Source organism: Cervus canadensis, chromosome 24 (genome assembly GCF_019320065.1).
Source record: "Cervus canadensis isolate Bull #8, Minnesota chromosome 24, ASM1932006v1, whole genome shotgun sequence".
Classification (NCBI taxonomy): domain Eukaryota; kingdom Metazoa; phylum Chordata; class Mammalia; order Artiodactyla; family Cervidae; genus Cervus; species Cervus canadensis.
Genome location: NC_057409.1, coordinates 44,930,480 through 44,949,257, shown reverse-complemented (window position 1 = coordinate 44,949,257; position 18,778 = coordinate 44,930,480). Strand labels below are relative to the sequence as shown.

The 18,778-nt window shown below is 42.9% G+C and overlaps 1 protein-coding gene across 6 annotated transcripts in view; it reads left to right on the top strand.

Moving 5' to 3' along the window:
* SPATS2L (spermatogenesis associated serine rich 2 like) overlaps positions 1–17,425 on the top strand; it is a 182,458-nt gene extending 165,033 nt beyond the window's left edge. For all 6 annotated transcript variants that reach the window (XM_043445565.1, XM_043445564.1, XM_043445568.1 and 3 more), the window contains 5 exons: positions 628–686; positions 7,870–7,979; positions 11,252–11,354; positions 14,210–14,430; positions 16,523–17,425. In XM_043445565.1, the coding sequence (XP_043301500.1) occupies positions 628–686; positions 7,870–7,979; positions 11,252–11,354; positions 14,210–14,430; positions 16,523–16,918 (889 nt within the window). In that variant the 3' untranslated portion in view covers positions 16,919–17,425. The remainder of the gene's footprint in view (positions 1–627; positions 687–7,869; positions 7,980–11,251; positions 11,355–14,209; positions 14,431–16,522) is intronic.
* Positions 17,426–18,778: the final 1,353 nt, after the last annotated feature.

Sequence of the window (18,778 nt, the reverse complement as noted above, 5' to 3'; positions counted from 1 at the left end):
GACAGATAATTATTACTTTTCCAGATCATACCTTTTCAAAGGACTAACCAATAAATAAATATAATGGAAAAGGTTAATTTGACCTTGAAATGCTTATTTGGGCAAACAAGAAAGCATGGACTCAATACAGAACATGTGGATGGATTGACCCAGACCCATGTTTCCTGGGACCCTCTGCATCAGAACTGGGCCCCCTCTCTGCCTCCCAGACCAATTCTGGGAGAGTGAACCATGGAGACATTTGAGAATTACAGGCCTTGATAACCTGAGTGCCAGCTTTTCAGATACTTATTATATTGTTTTGGAACTTTGAAAATGCATAGGGCAAAAATACTCCCAAATTGAAATTCAAAGCAGTGCAATTCTGAAAGTCTGACAAGGCTTGTGTTTTTAGATTTGCTGACAATGATTTAATCAGCAGATGTCACTGTGTAACTCTGGGGGCATCCCTTCCATGTTGCCTCATTTTTGGAAAGGCAGAGCCTGCTGCTGGCATTGTAACTTAGAAATATTTATGGTAATCTTGTATTTTGTTTAATGAAAACAATTTTTCTTTTATTTCCTGTGCCTATTAAAAGTTTATCTTTGATTAAGCATTCTTTGCTTTTGTTTTTTTTCCCCCCCCAGCATCATTGACAAAGAAGTTTCATTAATGGCTGAAATGGATAAAGTTAAAGAAGAAGCCAGTAAGTAGACACATGGTTGTTCGATTAGGAGCTTCCCAATCAGAAGTAATCAATAGGTCAGATGACAGTGATACAGATTCTGAATAAAAGTGAAAGTATTCGTCACTCAGTCGTGTCTGACTCTTTGAGACCCCATGGACTGTAGCCCACCAGGCTCCTCTGTCCATGGAATTCTCCAGGCAAGAATACTGGAGTGGGTAACCATTCCCATCTCGAGGGGATCTTCCTGGCCCAGGGATTGAACCCAGGACTCCTGCATTGCAGGCAGATTCTTTACCATCTAAGTCAGATTCTGAGTGGGGGCCAAAAGGATGGAACAGAAGCACCCACTGAGCAGAAGGCAGAATATGCATGCAGCAAAAAATAGGTGTCACTTGGGTTTATTTAAAGTCCAGGAGACTTTTGTGTCTAAATAGGACTACTTATAATTAACTGGGTTTAAAATGATATTGAATTTAGTATTAAATTTTTAAAATATAAGTTTTTAAGCTTTATAGTTTACAAATATTGCTATTTTACTTATACAATCCTTTTCACTTGTTCTTTCAACTCACTCAAGTTTACCAAATTAGGTTCCCCTAAAAAATTTGTTCTATTTGAAAGTTACTTCAATTCCCCTTAATATTTTTAATTACATTTGTAAATTTAATATAGCTTATTTTTTCAAGCACTTCAGAAACCTGAGAAGGCAAACTCACAAACCTAACCAGCAAAGTATTCCAAGCTCTTAAGCAACACTTATAAGAGTAATAATTCCCTGGTGACTCAAATGGTAAAGAATCTGCCTGCAATGCAAAAGACCTGAGTTCAATTCCTGGGTCGAGAAGATCCCCTGGAGAAGGGAATGGCAACCCACTCCAGTATTCTTGCCTGGAGAATCCCACAGACAGAGGAGCCTGGTGGGCTGCCGTCCATGGGGTTGCAAAGAGTGGGACATCACTGAGCAGCTAACACTTTCACTTTCAGAGATGTACTAAATGAAATTCTCCTAAAACACTCCAATTCTGTGTACAAACTCAGTCAGATTCACTGACACCTGCCAACTTAACACCCCAAAAGAAATATTTTAAACTGAAATCACAAGTGAGATTGCTTAAGATACAGAATATTCTATATGTAAAATAATGAACACACATAGACAGTCTTGATCATTACAAAACTTTTTCTAAATTTAACACAAAATATTAGTACTCTGGGTTTGATTTATTTTACTATTTTTACACCTATTTCTAAACCTTTCCACTGTTGTAAAGTTACTCAACAGCCAGTAGGGTGGATTTGCCATCTCAGATAGGCTGAGATTCATGAGTTGGAAATTTCAACTGAGACAAGACTGTTCAGTCAAATTCAACACAAGTGGACATGCTGATCCTTCTTTTATTTTTAAATTCATCTGCTTTATTAATGGGAAACCTAAGACCGTATTTTTCAGCTGGGATTTAGTTTTACAATTTTTATCTCCTAGGCATTTTAAATTCTTCATCCTTACCCAAGTCTTATCTCATAAATTGGATAAATGGCAGTCTGCATCCCCAACCAGCTTTCAGATAAATTCCTGTACTTTTGACTCCAGTGCTTTTTTTTTTATCAGTGGATGATTAGACCAAATTCTTCATTCTTTTAATATTTTTCTTGCCTGGCCCTTGGCCATAATTCAGTAGTCATTTTATGAAAAAATAGCTATCATTATTTTTGGTAGATGACTTTTCTAAATAATTTTAAACAACATTTTAGAATCTAAAATACAGCAGGTTTTATTAAATAAAACTAAATGTGATCCAGGGTTAAGCTGTGGAATATTTAGATACTGTGAAAATATTTTCTTTTTATGGAATTTGTTGATTTCTTCAGTAGCAGTAGATTACCCCATGACAGGATTTTCCCTATTTCTTGGGTACAGCTTATTTTCAGTTCCATTTCCTAATGACAAAAATGCTAACTTCCAAAGCAAACACAAATGTTTCTCTAGCACCAAAATAGAAAGTTACTAGCCCATCACATTCTCAGACGTTCACAGAAGGCCTCAGATTTCAAGTGTTCATTCTTCTTCCTTGGGACAATAATATCTGGTGGGGCATCTCTGGAGAGCATCCCTATTTTTAAAGCTGATTCAGTCAGTGAACATTTACTGTGTGCTCTGTATGTACTAAGCACTGGTGGGGAGTGGGACACACCGCAGACAGATACGTCTGGAACTGCAGACTCAGAACTTTCAGGCTAGCTGAACCAGCAAGATGGGTTCACAGGACACCCCTAATTTCAGGAATCTGTCCTGGTGTAGAACTGCCCAATGCCCTGGGGAAGCCAGTTCAATTACCTTGGAGGCGAACAGAACTGAAGTCACATCCAAGTTCCACCCATTTACTGGCTGTGTGACCTTAACTATTCTGTGATGTCCTCAAAGCCAGGTTCCTTATCAGAAAAGGGGACATAACACATGCGGCTACCAAGCACTTAAAATGTGGCTAGGCTAAATTGAAATGTGCTATGAGTGTAAAATGCACACTAGCTTTCAAAGACTGAATATCTTAAAAAAAAAAAAGTAAATATCACATTCATAATTTCTGTATGGCTGACCTGTTGAAAGAATGATATATTGTGATATACTGGGTTAAATAGAAAGTTATTAAAATTAAAAATAAAAGGAAAGGGGGGCATAACAATTGTGTCTATCTCAAATAGTTACTGTAAAGATAGAAGGAGAAGACACATGTCGGACACTTGGCACAGTGCCTGACACAGTGTGTCCAAGAGGGAAGGCTCATCTTAGTAAAGAAGTTAGTTCAACCGCCTGAGAAAACAGTGGTCAGAGGGTAAGTTATGCGGCCTCTCTCAGGTGACACACGTGTGTTAGCCGTGAGTCTTCTTTACCGAGAGAAGAAACCATTAAATCTCTCTATAAAGTACTGAACTGTCTTTGTGCGTGCTAAGTCACTTCAGTCGTGTCCAACTCTTTGCGACCCTGTCGACCATAGCCCACCAGGCTACTCTGTCAATGAGATCCTCCAGGCAAGAATTCTGGAGCGGGTTGTCACGCCCTCTTCCAGACGATCTTCCTGATCCAGGGATCGAACCCGCATCTCCTGCATCTCCTGCCTTGGCAGGCAGGTTCTTTACCACTGCGCCACCTGGGAAACCCCAAATTGTTTTTACAACCACCATTTTGAGCCTCCTTATCTATGGTCTCAAGAGTATTTTCCACAGTCTCCATTTCCTGCACATGATGTAAGCCACATTTCCCTAATTATAACGTAAGCGTCTCTATTCCTCATGACACCTAACACAAAGCTGAGAAGACTGTGAGTACTTCATTGTGTTAAGTGAATCATTATAGTTAATTCAGTATCCATGGGCTGTGGGATCCAGTGTTAGTGAGCATTAATGCAGCTGCAATAAGAGGGTAGATAAATATATCTCACTTTGTTAATAGTATTTTTACTTAGGATTTTTTAGTACACTAGTCAATCAGTTCACATAGGCTATTTCACTGAGTTCCATAATAATCCTGGGAGGGGTATACAGTTATTACATATTACAGATGAAGAAACTGAAGATGCTATAGTAGTATGATCACAAACTTTGGCTGCCCAGGGAATTGGAGGCCTTAGACAAGCATGTTCCCAGAGTGTCGAATTTACTAGAAATGGGAAGAAAACATTATATTAATGGAACACAGATTCATCATTAAGCAAAATGCAAAATTCACCAGGATTTTTAAGGAATCAAAAGGATTTCAAAGACAACTTTGTATTTAAACAGCTACTTCTGCCCCAGCTCCTGGTTCCCTACCTCCCCCCACCTCGACCCCAGGATTTCAAGTACACCCTCTGCTAAGGAGTATTATTCGAGAAGACCTGAAATTTTCTGTGGTTCAAGTAATATGAACAAGCTTCCAATGTATTCTAGAGACCTGAAGGAAAGTATAAATCCTATTGAGGGAATGGATTTCAGCATACCAGATGACAGTTTATAAAACTACATAAATAATACTAATCGAGTCTTGAAATGCAGTGAAAATCTAAAGCCGTATGGAACTGTCTCCTTCTACACATTTCGGAAAGGATGGTGCTTTCAGAGCATACTTACTTTATTTTAAATTATAGGATCAATGAATTTTAGGAACTGATTTGTTTTGGTTTTGCTTTCTGTCATTGATGTTTCTGAGGTGAAAATGTTGACTTCCCCCTCAGAGAATATTGGCTTTCGATCTCAAGTTTTAGGGCTTTTTCATAATGGAAATCTTTGAAATGTTAATGAGACTATATGTAAAACTCATCCCAACACTTGCTGATGCAAAGTATTCATTCCCATGCACATTTGCATGAGTATAAACTCGGAATTTATTGGTGATCTTGCACCTGCATTCCTATTTTAGGGCCCATTTATATCTATTTCTACCAAATCTTTTGTTTGGTATGAATGCCCAAATTCTACATCATCAAAAAGAACAATCACCCCTAATTGTCACCAGTCCCACAAATGATCCATTAAGAAAAGTCAGATCTGTTTAACCGTGTAGTCACTCGGGGTCTACTGACCCCTTACTAGCTGCTCATCAAATCTGGACCTTCAGAATTTCACATTTGCCAGAGGAAAGTACCTCATTTCATCTTCCTACACAAGAATCATTTTCTCATTCTCTAGGCTTTAGTCCCACCCATATGTTGAATTATAATGGGAAATAATTGATTAATCAAAGGTATGCGTGAGTGCATGCTAAGCCACTTCATCTGTGTCCGACTCTTTGTGACCCATGGACTGTAGCCTGCCAGGCTCCTTTGTCCACGGGATTCTCCAGGCAGGAATACTGGAGTGGGTTGCCATTACCCCCGCAGGGAATTTACCCACCCACGGATTGAACCCACATCTCTTATGTCTCCTGCATTGGACATCTTTACCACTAGGACTACCTGGGAAGCCCTGTCAAAGGTATGGGTCCTAGATATTCTTAAGTGGCCCTGTAGAAAAGGAACTTCTGCCTTTCTTTGCATATTCCTATTAAGTAATGCACTGATCCATTCATTGGAATCTTTCATTCAGCAAACATATTGGGCACCCACTGTGTAACAGGTCCTAGTTATCATAAATACAAAGAACTAAATGTGCAGTTTCTGCCAGAATTGGAAATGCCCACAGGGGCCAGGCAGGTCACATTAGTGAGTCAAGCAAGGTGAGTGGGGCAGAGGAGCAGTGGACTAGAGCACACTGGATGTCATGCTCCAGCGACTCCTCAGCTCTAGCCAGTGGTTTTGATATGGGAATGCTTGGCCAACCGTGGCCAGAAATAATAGCCAGAAATCCAGCTTTTGAATGGAATACCTTAATTTTCAAATACGGGCACTTTATTTCTAAAAGTAACATGTGGACCAGATGCAAAGAGCCAACTCTTTGGAAAATACCCTGAGGCTGGGAAAGATTGAGGACAGGCGAAGGGGATAATAGGGGATGAGATGGCTGGATGGTATCACAGATTCAATGAACCTGAGTTTGAGCGAACTCTGGGAGATAGTGAAGGACAGGAAAGCCTGGCATGCTGCAGTTCATGGAGGGGCCTCAAAGAATTGGATACAACTGAGCGACTAAACAACAACAATGTGTGGACCAAACAAAACATGTGTACCCTGTCACCAAAAGTGATGGTGGGCTACCTTTTTGTGACTTCCAGTGTGACTGGGTAACCTGGGACATCATTCAGTAATATGATGAAAATTCCTTTGCATCCCATCATCAGGACAAGCTTTCTCCAGCTCCTCTATATCCCGAAATGCTACCAGGCACAGCTCAGCCTCTGCCCGGCTACATGGTATTGTAAATGGGAGGCAGGGGGCATCCCAGTAAATGATCAAAGCATCGTTAGAGTAGTCTGTCAGATGATTAGGCTTTATGAGTTACAAATCAGTTATTTCACTGACATCTTGACATTGGTATCAGCATAAAAAAGATGTTTCTCAGCCTGTCTGAAGAATGGTTTATGGTTTGCAGGAAATATTAACTCTCGATTGATTCTGAACATCTTTGGGGGGTTTTGAAGTAACTATTTTGGACATTTATAAATTAAGGACTCTTACAGTGGGAAATCACAATGTTTGCTGGGCATGTGCTCTGTGAATCTGGTCTAATAAAGCATTTGACCTTTGTTCAGCTGAGACAGGAATGTGAATTCCGTGTGCATATCATATTAGTTAGATGGACTTTTCTTTTGTTGTAACTCAAAATCTTTGTCCAAAAGAAATGAAGGCAATTCGTATGTGACTGGAATGAGAGAACTGCAAGTCTATGTATTATAAAATCAAATTTCTTATTTAAACCTCACCCAATGTATTTGTATTCATTGCTTTGATTGCTTTGAGCTCCATGATCTTTTGGGGAACATACACACACACACACGAATTAACCTGTGGGCTCATACATCTACTTGAACCTTTAGTTCATCTGGCAAGTGTGTGAAATGTGATGCTGAAAACGCCTTTGTGTCTTCTCTGTATGTGCAGATGCTACAGAGTGCACATGAATTCAGTTCAAGCAGGCTTTGACTCACTCTGGAAATTTTTCCATTGTGGACTCGTAACAAAAACAAGACGCTCTGGTCTGCAACTTCTCTTTGGTTGCAAAATGGAAACAAATCTGCAGAGCAGCGAAAGAAGAGGCATTTTCTAGCTCACAGAAAGCTAATAAAGGAAAACTTTTATGTCATATTTCAATAACACAGCTAGTTGCCCTACATGAATATGTGTTAAGTTCAGAGAGTCCAGTGTTCAAATTTAATAGTACAGCACACACAGAAGAATGGCTTTTGCTTAGTGGACTCCTGTCTTTGCAGTATCATTCAGATAGGATTTGTATGTTTCTTTTCTTGGAGATTGTTGTTCTGAGTAATGCACAAATCTGAAAGTCCAAATTAAGTAAGTGAGATCAGATGCCAGTGGGGAAAATGAAGAAGATTGTGGGTGTACAGTGAATCAGAAAGGACCATGTTTGGTTTGACGCTTGGTGGATAAAGACATATGTAAATGAGTGGTTGGTGCTGAACACCCAGGGACAGCCCACCTCAGTGACCAATTCAGAAATCAGTCATGGTGCAACAAAGTGATCAGTCTGCAGACGGAAAACTGATCCAAGAAATTAGGTCATTTAACATGTCTAAATCCTTGGTGTTAACGTATTATCCCTTCTTATTTGGCAGTGGAAATCTTGACTGCTCGTCAAAAGAAAGCAGAAGAACTAAAAAGACTTACCGATCTAGCCAGTCAGATGGCAGAGATGCAGCTGGCCGAACTCAGGGCAGAAATTAAGGTCAGTTCTAAAATATCACAGCCTGAACCCTGAGCCAGAGTTCTGATCCCTATTATGTTTGTTCCGCATCCACAGAGCGCTGCTCTCTGAGGATCTAAATCAGACACCCCGCTCTCTTTCACAGGGTTGAAATTGAGAATACAGAAGGGTAAAGAACCACCTAATCACTGTATTTAAATATACTATGGGTTGAAGGGATATAGCATTACAGAGAGGTACAGGCTATTGAAAGTGACCCAAATAAAATGTATTCAACCATAAATTATATCTGGGAAGGGGGATATTATTTTCACCATATGTAATTTATGCATATAAACCACACACATGTGAACACACACTAAGTATGAAGCTAGTATAACAGTGAGGATTCTAAAGAACGCACAATATGTGGCAACTTCTTTCCTGTATCCTTTTCTAGCTTACTTGCCCTTTTATTAAGAATACCACCCACAAATATGTATTTATTGGATTTCTTCAATGGCACACAACAGAGGCTGACTCTGCTAACCTCCGGAACAAGTAGAACTGGAAAAAATATGAAGGTAGCTCCCCAAAGCAAAGTGTCCTCTGAAGACTCCAGGCTACACCTAGGCAGGAATGTAGGCAGCAGTAATTACCAGACACTCTTCCAGGCACCATCCGAGGGAGTGACCTCCAGATGTCATCACCCCCTGAGCCATCCCCTCTTGATTCAAATCCCAAAGAGAGAGATTCTGAACCGCCGCCATCTGGGTCACATCTGCCATTTGGCCAAGAGAGGTCTTGATTGACAGATTCACCAATGCTGTGAATCTTCAAAACTTTGTTGGGGTACAGTTACCAGAAGGAGAAGTTGTCACCATAAAGGCAGAAAAGGTATCTACAACAAGATAGGAAGTTACAGTTAAATTTTCTGTACCCTCTTTTTCTCTAGTATACTAAACATATGCACATACACATGCAACCCTGCTTCTGATCAACTTCCAGGGAACTGGGGTGCTCTGAATTCACATTTGTGTGTGTTAGTCACTCAGTTGTGTCCAACTCTTTGTGACCCCATGGACTGTAGCCCACCAGGCTTCTCTGTCCATGGAATTTTCCAGGCAAGAATACTCCAGGCAAGGAGTGGGTTACCATTTCCTTCTCCAGGGCATCTTCCCAACCCAGAGACTGAACCCGGGTCTCCTGCATTGAAGGCAGACACATTTGCTGCTAGCTTTTTAAGTAGGGTTGTCTGCCCATCCCAGCATAAAAGTGGTTGGGAATAGTAGAAGGTGGCAAGTGACTCTTTGGTCCCCTCTGTCCTGGTTAGACATGAAAGGGAGCCCTGTGGAGATGAGGACTTCCCCTGAAGCTTCTGAGAAGTTCTAGAGGTCTTTCCCTTCTCACCTGCCCTCATGGTCTTTGTTGCCTCCCACCAGTCGATTGTAATGGCCTCCCCGACCAGCCTTTCTGCCTCCACTGTCTTCCTCCAGCTCAGTCATTCACCCTAAGACTGGAGTCGTTAGAGCAAATCTGGTCTTCCCCATTGAGGTCTACTCTTCTGTTCAGAATAAAATCCCCCACCAGACTTCATATACATTATGTGTGCATGCGCACTAAGTCACGTCAGTCGTGTCCAACTCTTTGTGACCCCATGGACTGTAGCCCACCAGGCTCCTCTATCCACAGGGATTCTCCAGGCAAGAACACTGGAGTGGGTTGCCATGCGGTCCTCCAGGGGATCTTCCCAACCCAGGGATCGAACCCGCGTCTCCTGCTTTGGCAGGCAGGTTCTTTAGCACTAGTGCCACCTAGGAAGCCCCAGTATGTTATGACCATTGCTAATTAGTTTCAGTAGAAGAAACCCTTCATCTTGGGGACACAGATGCATTTCTAATGTCACAGATGTTCTCTGGTCCCAAAGGAGATTAGAATAGAGAGTGGGGCTGGTTGGTGAGACCTGTCCTGATACCCAGAAGGACATCCTGGAAGGCAAAACAAATAACAAACACTTATTTTGATGAATATGAAATTGCCAGCTTCCTGGTCTATTGAAACCCACTCATGTTCCAAGTTTCATTTCTACCTATCAAAACCCTACTCATCGTAAAATGGTTGATAGCATAGGCTTTGGAATGCAATATTCCAGCTCTTGCAAACTTGGATAAATTACATATTCTCTTAGATTCTTAGAACCTCATTTCCCCCTCTGTAAATTAGAGTTAATAACAGTACTGACTTCATAATAATGTGATCAGATAAAAATGAGATTACCTGTTAAGAATTTGGCCCATGTCTGGTAAGTGTTCAATATTTTTTTAATGTTCCAGCTCAAATGCTTCCTCTTACATAACTCTTTCCCTATTCCCCTCAGCAGGAAATAATTTCTTTCCCTTTCATATTCCTAAAGCACCTACTACATTCTGCCTTATATTTTATTTTATGGTAGCTGTCTCTCTTGCCACGTGGTGAACTCCCTGGTAAACTCACAGAGGGACTGAGTCATAGTTATTTCTGTATTTCTCCCTCTGTCATCTGCACATAGATCTTAATTTCAAATGAACTGAAAAGTAATCTCTTTCCCACTTCCCTTAACAGCACTTGAAATTCTACCATTCAAGATAATGGTTTCTAGTTACTGAAGGCTTTTTGGACTTACTAAGTGGGCTGTTTTTTCAGTCGTGTCTGACTCTTTGCAACCCTGTGGACTATAGCCCACCAGGTTCCTCCGTCTGTGGGATTCTCCAGGCAAGAACACTGGAGTGGGTTGCCACGCCTTCCTCCAGGGGATCTTCCCAACCCAGGGATCGAAGCCATGTCTTTACGTCTCCTGCATTGGCAGGCAGGTTCTTTACCACTTCCTGGTCCCCTATTAAAAATGGAGACGGATGTCTAGGAAGGTTGACACACTTTCTCATGAGGAATGATAGCTGGGCAGGCCGTTGGGCAGATTAGTAAGGTAGCCAGAAGGCAACCCCATAACTTACAACAGGACAGAAAGTGCCAGAAAGAGGGCGTAGGATGCTGAAAGGTTACGTAGGTGAGTCCAGACACTCATCTTGCCTGAACCACAGTTTTGTCTAAGCCCAGGTAAGGTAAAGACAGGACCTGCACGAGTTCCCAAGAACAAGAAGGTGCTTGTGCTCCAGGACAAAGCCAAGCCCACTTGAAAGGCACCTCCCAGCACAGAGTTGGCCCACTCCCCACCCGGTGATGCTCTCACACCGACAGCAGGGGCGGGAGAGCAGAGAGAACGGATCAGCGTGTCTCAGTCATTTCTGTCATCATGGGGTTCTGTCTCTTCCCCGCAGCACTTTGTCAGCGAGCGCAAATATGATGAAGAGCTCGGGAAAGCTGCCCGGTTCTCCTGTGACATTGAACAGCTCAAGGCCCAAATCATGCTCTGCGGAGAAAGTGAGTTCTGCATACTTGCTAAATAATTCTGTGTGAGTAAGCCTGGCACTATTGGAGTCAATATGGGAAATGTCAGGTGTGTGGTCCCCCAGGGGGCTAAAGTAAGGTCTAAAGAGATTTAATGATCTAAGGTCATGACACGAGTCACTAAAAATGTCAAGATCTGAACTTCGAGTCTTCAAATGCCACTGCCCGTCAGTAAATCCCCAGGATTTATTAAGCAGAACAGAACAGGTCAACTAGTTTATACCTTTTGCAAACTTTTCTTAAGCATTGCCGGATCAAGTGTCTCTGTGATTTGTAAAGTCTGGTTCTGCACAGACCTGTTATGGGAAGAGCAAGTCTCCCTAATAAGTCTGGGAACAATGGGTTATTGTCGTGAAAGGCCCAGCTGTGTGTGTGTGTGTGTGTGTGTGTGTGTGTGTGTGACACACACACTGCTCAGCAGTTCCGGAGCCTCTCCCTTAATTAGAGCAGTTAGCGTGCAACAAAATTGGCTGATTCTTTCCCCCCTGCTCCAGCCCACCCACTGAGGGAGGTGGGAACCTGCATTAAAGTGGCTCCAAGGACAGCCACAAGGAGCTCAGAAGGACAGATGAAGGACATGGAATATCCACAGCCTCAGAGTGAGCTAAGAAATGGAAATCTGACTGCACTTCTTTTTTTCAAAGCGGAAACTGCATTTTTTCTCTGAGTATAAAAAATACAATCTTGATCTAAAAATTACACAGCTGTATTAAATACAACATGACATTACTTTTGAGGCTCATTCACACTTTTATGCACATATAATCTATTGTGTAAATTATGCAGTGTATTTAATTATACTGCATCTTATTTACTATACTACATGACATACATATATAGTAGGAGAATTTGCTCTTATCATTTCACAATATATGGTTGACATTTTTCCTTGTCAATATACTTTAACCCATAATTTACCTAAATATAATTGACATAAACAGTCCCTGGATTGTGGCCATTTTGGTTGCTTCCATCTTCTCACCATTAAAATAACATTGCTGTGAGCATCTTGTTCACCTATCTTTGACAAATATCTGAATTTCTGACTGACTTTCTTTTAAGTTATTTTCTTTTTTTTCTATGTACTTCCTCTCTTATGAAAGAATCTACCCCATTTGCCATTCTCCATCCCCAGATTTTGTAAGAAAGCCAGACTATCTGATTCACAGTTGGAAATTTAACTGCGCATCGTAGTTTCCACTTCAGCTTGATAATGGGCGAGCCCCTGATGCCAAGTGACCCCACCGTCCGAGGAGGCGAGCGAAGTGCAGCAGCCTCCTCCAGAGCACACCGTCGCCGCCGATGGGGAGGAACCACCCCTCACCAAGCCCCAAGTGTCCACACTGGAACCCAGCCTCTGTGTTGGGAGACAGCAGTCCTCAAAAGGCCCTCTACTTCTGGGCTTTGTACTTCTGGGACACAGAAGTAGCCCACAGCTACTGAACCCTAGAAAATGACCCTAATAATGACCCCTAGAAAACTGAATATCGTTAGCAAAGAGCCACTAAAATCCCCTGGTCCTGTTTAGACAACCCCCAACATGCCATCACACCTGACCTGTCCGATGAAGGGCCTGGAGATGCATCCGTGTCCTTTCCATTTCTAATGTGCTGTGATCCCTACCCATGCTCCGGATCCTCAGGAAGAATGCTGGGATTAAGTCTAAGCCAACACAAGTAGCAGAGAAAATTGCTTTTCAAAACTGGTGACCATTTTTTAAGATCCAAAGGTCTTGCTATCCAGACTGGCAGTCAAATTCTGGTGAACTATGACAGGAAGGTCATGAATATATCCCTGAGTTGATTCCCTCCAGCCCCAATTCAGCATAATCACATAGAAACCATCCCATCAAAACCACCCGTTTCAAAAACCAGTGGGAGGGGTGATAGTAAACATTGAACAGACCTGCCTAATCCCTGCTGGGAATCTGTCTGATGATCCTGGGCATTAGCATTGGAATTGACATTAGCATTGGAATTGTTGCAGATTTGCAGTGGGGTTCTAGAGTTTATAAAAAATGATAATTTAGCTCTAATGGAATATAGAAGATGCATCTTTTGGGCTGGCAGGCCTGGCCTTAAAGTTGGAGTGATAAACCCAGGGTGACAAAATCCCTGACACCCAGCATCACTCCACCCCCCTGCTCTCAGAACACTGTGGCTCTGACCGGCCAAGTGTGGATGTACCCCTAGGTTGTTCTTCGTCTTTGCAGCACCCGCTGGTCTAGGGATCTGACAAGAACGGCAAGAATGGGTTTGGTAATGGGGAACCCAAGGGGCAGACTACATTTGTGGACAGGGCTGAGAGGGTACTTTGGGGTTTCATTATCCCTCTTCCCCAGGTGGTTCTCAACCTAAGGAACAATATTAAAGTTGCTCAGATTTGTCTTTTTTCCTACAAATATCTCCCAGCTTGAATGATTATGCTATTCACTGATTCCCACAGAAGACATTTTGTGGTTCCAAGAACCTAAGCGCTTTTTCAAAGACATCTTTTTAAAAAACGTCTTCCCTTAAGGTTTTTGGGAAGCTTCTGCCAACTTTTCATCTCCTAACAGGTTACTGAATGAGTAAGTGAGTGAGAGTGTTAGTTGCTCAGTTGTGTCCAACTCTTTGTGACCCCACAAACTGTAGCCCACCAGGTTCCTCTGTCCATTGGATTTTCCAGGCAAGAGTACTGGAGTGGGTTGCCATTCCTTCTCCAGGGGATCCTCCCAACCCAGGCATCGAACCTGGGTCTCCTGCACTGCCAGCAGATTCTTTACCATCTGAGCCACCAGGGGGGCCCACGGAGACACAGCCCCTAACACCAAGCACTTCTTGTTGCAGTTACACATCCAAAGAACAACTACTCCTCAAGAACTCCCTGCAGCTCCCTCCTGCCGCTGCTCAGCGCTCATGCAGCCACCTCTGGGAAACAGAGTAACTTTACCCGAAAGTCATCCAGTCACAACAAGCCCTCCGAGGGTAAAGCGGCAAACCCCAAAATGGCGAGCAACCTTCCCAGCACCGCCGACAGCTCTCACCAGCCCGTGCCGGCTAATAAGCAGGTAAACTGCCCCAAGGAGGCCACCCTGCCCTGCCTCCGGGGGTCCCGCAGACCCTGGTGCCTTGCCTGGGCAAGAAGCCACCCATTTGCAGAGGAAGAAAATAGCCACTGCTAGTCACCCCTAGGCTCCATCTGCCCCCCACAGCAGCAGCCTGACCTGTAGAGCCTCCATGTGCCTGGCCAGCCTCCCTGAGCGCCCCGAGTCCATCTGGTCCCCATCACAGGCACTCGCCCCTGTGGAGGAAGTGGTCTTCACACACTTGACAGCATTAGCAAAGAGTCCTTCTACATGAGATGGCGCTTCTCATGACTTGAGTGCCACCCAGGTACTGGTAACTGGCCCACACATGGAAGGGACTCACAGACATGCGAACAAGATTGAGAACCTGGTTACTGACACCATTAGTGAGAAGAAATCTGGCATGTTTTTTAAGACCCTTTAATTCCCATTTATCTTTAATTTATCCATAAGAGGCCAAAGTTAGTTCAAACTGCTCTTTCTTCTCTTGGGCTTTCAGCATGCATTTCAAAATGACATTATTAATTCTCATTACAATGACCCTTAAAAACAGAAATATCCAAAGGACAGTCTTCTCTCCTTCTGCTTCTCCATTATATTCTTGAGACATGATCCCTGCTTATTAAAGAATGACCACAAAATGGGATTTGATGATTCAGAAGTTGGGCATGCTGTAAAGACATTTTTCATCATCTTTCAGAAAGAGCTTGAATAAAGAGACTTTTTTTTAAGCATTCCAAAATGCTGGTTTTCTAACAGATGCCCTGTTGGCTTTTGTGGTCTTGGTCTGTTAGAATTCTCATTAGTAACTCTGACAGGCATTTCTTTAGCCCCAGATGTCTTCATGAACTTTAAACCGCACTTTGACAAGGAGTGTTTCATACAGTCCTTGATTCAAGATCATAATCAAATCTGTTTCATTGTCGTTGAAATATACCTTCACAGATTTTGTTCCTTGCTCATTATTAAACCCCGTGCTAAAATTAAGTCCAAAATTTAGTTTGAATTTCTCTGTCACAATTTATTTAAAAACAAAGGAGGCCAGATTAAATGTTAACCACATAGATACCTTTTCAGCTCACTGTTTTATCATTTTCAGCAAAGCATTGCAGGTGATGGCATGTTTAAATTTGAAAATATATCTAAGTCCAAGAAAGGCCTTTGTGCTGGGCCCCATGCTTTAGAGTAAACCCTCATGGCCCTTCCCATCCATGGCCCATGGCCCTCCATTCGGAGAGAGACTAAGAGGTGACTACCCAGAATCTACGTTCTCCCTTCTGGAAAGTTCTCCAAATACCCGAGATCCTGGAATTCTGTTCCCAAATGTCCCAAGCCTATTCTTAGGGTCTGTCTGGACTACTTCCCTGGATGTATCATATTATAAGTTATAGATATATAAAGTTCTTAGTTTGTGCACTGTGATAGGATGGTATCGGTTTAGGGCAGACCCACCCCTAGTAACTCAGGGCCCAGGTCAGGAGTACGAAGGCAGAGGCCCGTGTCCCATGTGTCTGAATACTGTCTCTTCCCAGCTCTGGCTTCATCCCACATTGTGAGGGAGCTGTGCATAGACAGGAAGGTGGACACTCTTGCCGGCACACTAAGCTTTGTCCCCACCTCCACAGATAACCACCCTTTAGACCTAGGGGTGTGTAAACTGGTAATGTGATCATGAGAATGCATATATATAGTCTATACAGAATGTCCCAGAAATATGCATAGTAGAGAACCATCATTCCCCTGCCTCTGTGTTACATTTCTTTCTGATTTATTTCAGGTTTACACTTGATGGGTTTTATTTGGCCTGGTTCTGGAATTGTCTGTCTGACACTTCTGTAACCTCTCTTTCAACATCAGCAATTTTCTTGTACTTCCATTTACAAGACAGTCCACCATTCTTTTAAGCTTGAGGGTTTTATCAGCTTGACCTCATTTGCATGTTGTCACATTCTTCTGGGGTGTGAAAAAAAAAAAAAGGTGACCTGTGACTTAGAGGTTTGGTTTCCCTGGTTTGATGTCACCTGGGGTGGGTTGGCACCTAATATCTACCTCGTTTCTTTCTTTCTTTTTGTAGAATGGGTCTTCTAGCCAAAGACGAAGATTTAATCCGCAGTATCACAACAACAGGCTAAACGGGTCTGCCAAGCCCCAGGGCAGTGGTAATGAAGCCGATCCGATGGCGAAGAGCAACAACCGCCACGAACACAGAAGACAGCCACACAACGGCTTCCGTCCCAAAAACAAAGGCGGCGCCAAAAACCAAGAGGCCTCCTTGGGGCCGAAGAGCCCCGAGGCCCCCGCCCACCCGGAAAAGCCCCGGCGGAGGCAGCACGCCGCGGACAGCGCGGAGGCCAGGCCTTTCCGGGGCAACGTGGCCAGGGCCTCCCAGTGCAACCTCTGCCCCACCAGAATAGAAGTTTCCACAGATGCCGCGGTTCTCTCGGTCCCGGCGGTGACGTTGGTGGCCTGAGCGGGGAGAGAGGGGGGAAAAAGCCGTTTTCACTCAGTTTCGGTTCCCTGCCGGAGGTGCTGACCCAATTCGCTGCCAAAAGAGAGTCAATCTGAATACACAAATCCTGTACGGCTGTCTCATCCTCTCTTAATCATTTTTACTAATTCTAATAATCAGCTCTAGCTTGCTTCATAACTTTCATGGCTTTGCTTGATCTGTTGGCGCTTTTTCTCATCAACACATTGCAGCATTTTAGCCAGGCAGTATTTACTCATTTGTTAGGAAAATCAAGATGTGGCTAAAGATCAGAGGCTCAGTAGCAACCTATGTTGTAGCAGTGATGTCAGTTCATTGATCGTCTTTAGAGAGTTAATGTTGGAAACAAAATTCTTATTGATCAGACAAACATGATCTGCTGAAGACACATGCGCTTTTGTAGAGTTTAACATCTGGTGTTTTTCTGAAAAATATATATATATACATATATTGCTTTATTTGAAACAAATTAAAATATGCTGCATTTGACACCTGGCTTGTTTTTTTTTTTTTTTTTTTTAATTGAAGCCCACTTTATCATAAAATGTACCATGTAGTACTTTCAAGAAAACTTAAGCAGTTGTGGCACAGAGCTTTGAACAATGCTCTTTTCTCTTGGAACGAGGGTCCTTTTGGAAGAAAGAATTCTTTACCATAGCCTTGCCAGTACCTTACACATATATAGATGCACGTGTACCCCAATCATCTTGGACACGACATGGCAGTTTGGAAACCTTGGTTGCAAGTAATATAAACCTCAACTCGGCCTACTTTAAACAGTAAAGAAAATGATTAATTAGTTCAGTGGCTGAAAAACCCAGCATAAAATTATGCCTTGGGTCCAACTGAATCAGCATTCTAGCTCCTTTCTCCTGATTATCTTAGCTCTCCCTTCCTCCTTAGGCTGACCTTGTGTTCGGAATGGGGTAAAATACCTGCCTTGATCCTAAGATTCAGATTCATGTTCATCCCCCACATGGTCTAGAAGAAAAGAGAAGCTCTCCAGGTAGCATCCACAAGGAGCAGGTGTCTTTGTCAAAAGTCCCAGGGAGGGTCTTGCATATCATTGCCCCAGACTGCGGGTAGGCTTGTCCCTTAATCAATCAGCAAATGAGATGTGCTAATGGGCATAGACTACTCAGAGCCCACCCCCAAGCTGGGTTGTTGCAGGCTCCCCAGAAGCACGGGGGCTGCCTGGAGCACGGCTTCTGTTCCTGAGGAATGCAGAATGGATACCAGGGGCCCACACCCCAAGTAGCCCAAGTACCCCAGTCTTTGAGTGCAAGGTGACTTGGTTTGGCCACCGCTTCCATCGGACTTCCATGTATCCAGCAGATTTGTTGGCCTCTTTCAAGTGCAAATGCTTATTTTCAGCTCAATGTTAACATTTTTTCTGGCAGCCCAGGTTCAGTGGGCTTCTCTTCCAAAGAGCAGCCCTGAGGAGCTGAGTCTGCACACCACGCAAGCATCCGTTTCTTCTTTTGCCAAATACAAAGAGAATGTTTGCTCTGTCTGGAGAGAACTTTCTGAGGTCTCTGGGTGTATCCAGAGATTTAATAGGAATTTTAAATGTTGTCACATTCTGGGAAGGAAGAAAGGGTTGTTCGTTCAAATAAGAAAGATAAATGTTCGGGCCTGCAATCTCCATTTAGTCCATCTGAGACCCTGGATTTATATTTTACAAGACAGAAGGACTTTGTACAAATTTTGTGTACCAAGATTTGGCTCACCACAGAAAATGTCAGTTTAAATAAATGTGACAGCTTTAAAGAGGAGTCAAGTGATTCGTGCAACAGGAAAATAATGGGTTTGCCAGGTCAGGAGCACACCTGTCTTTGTCAG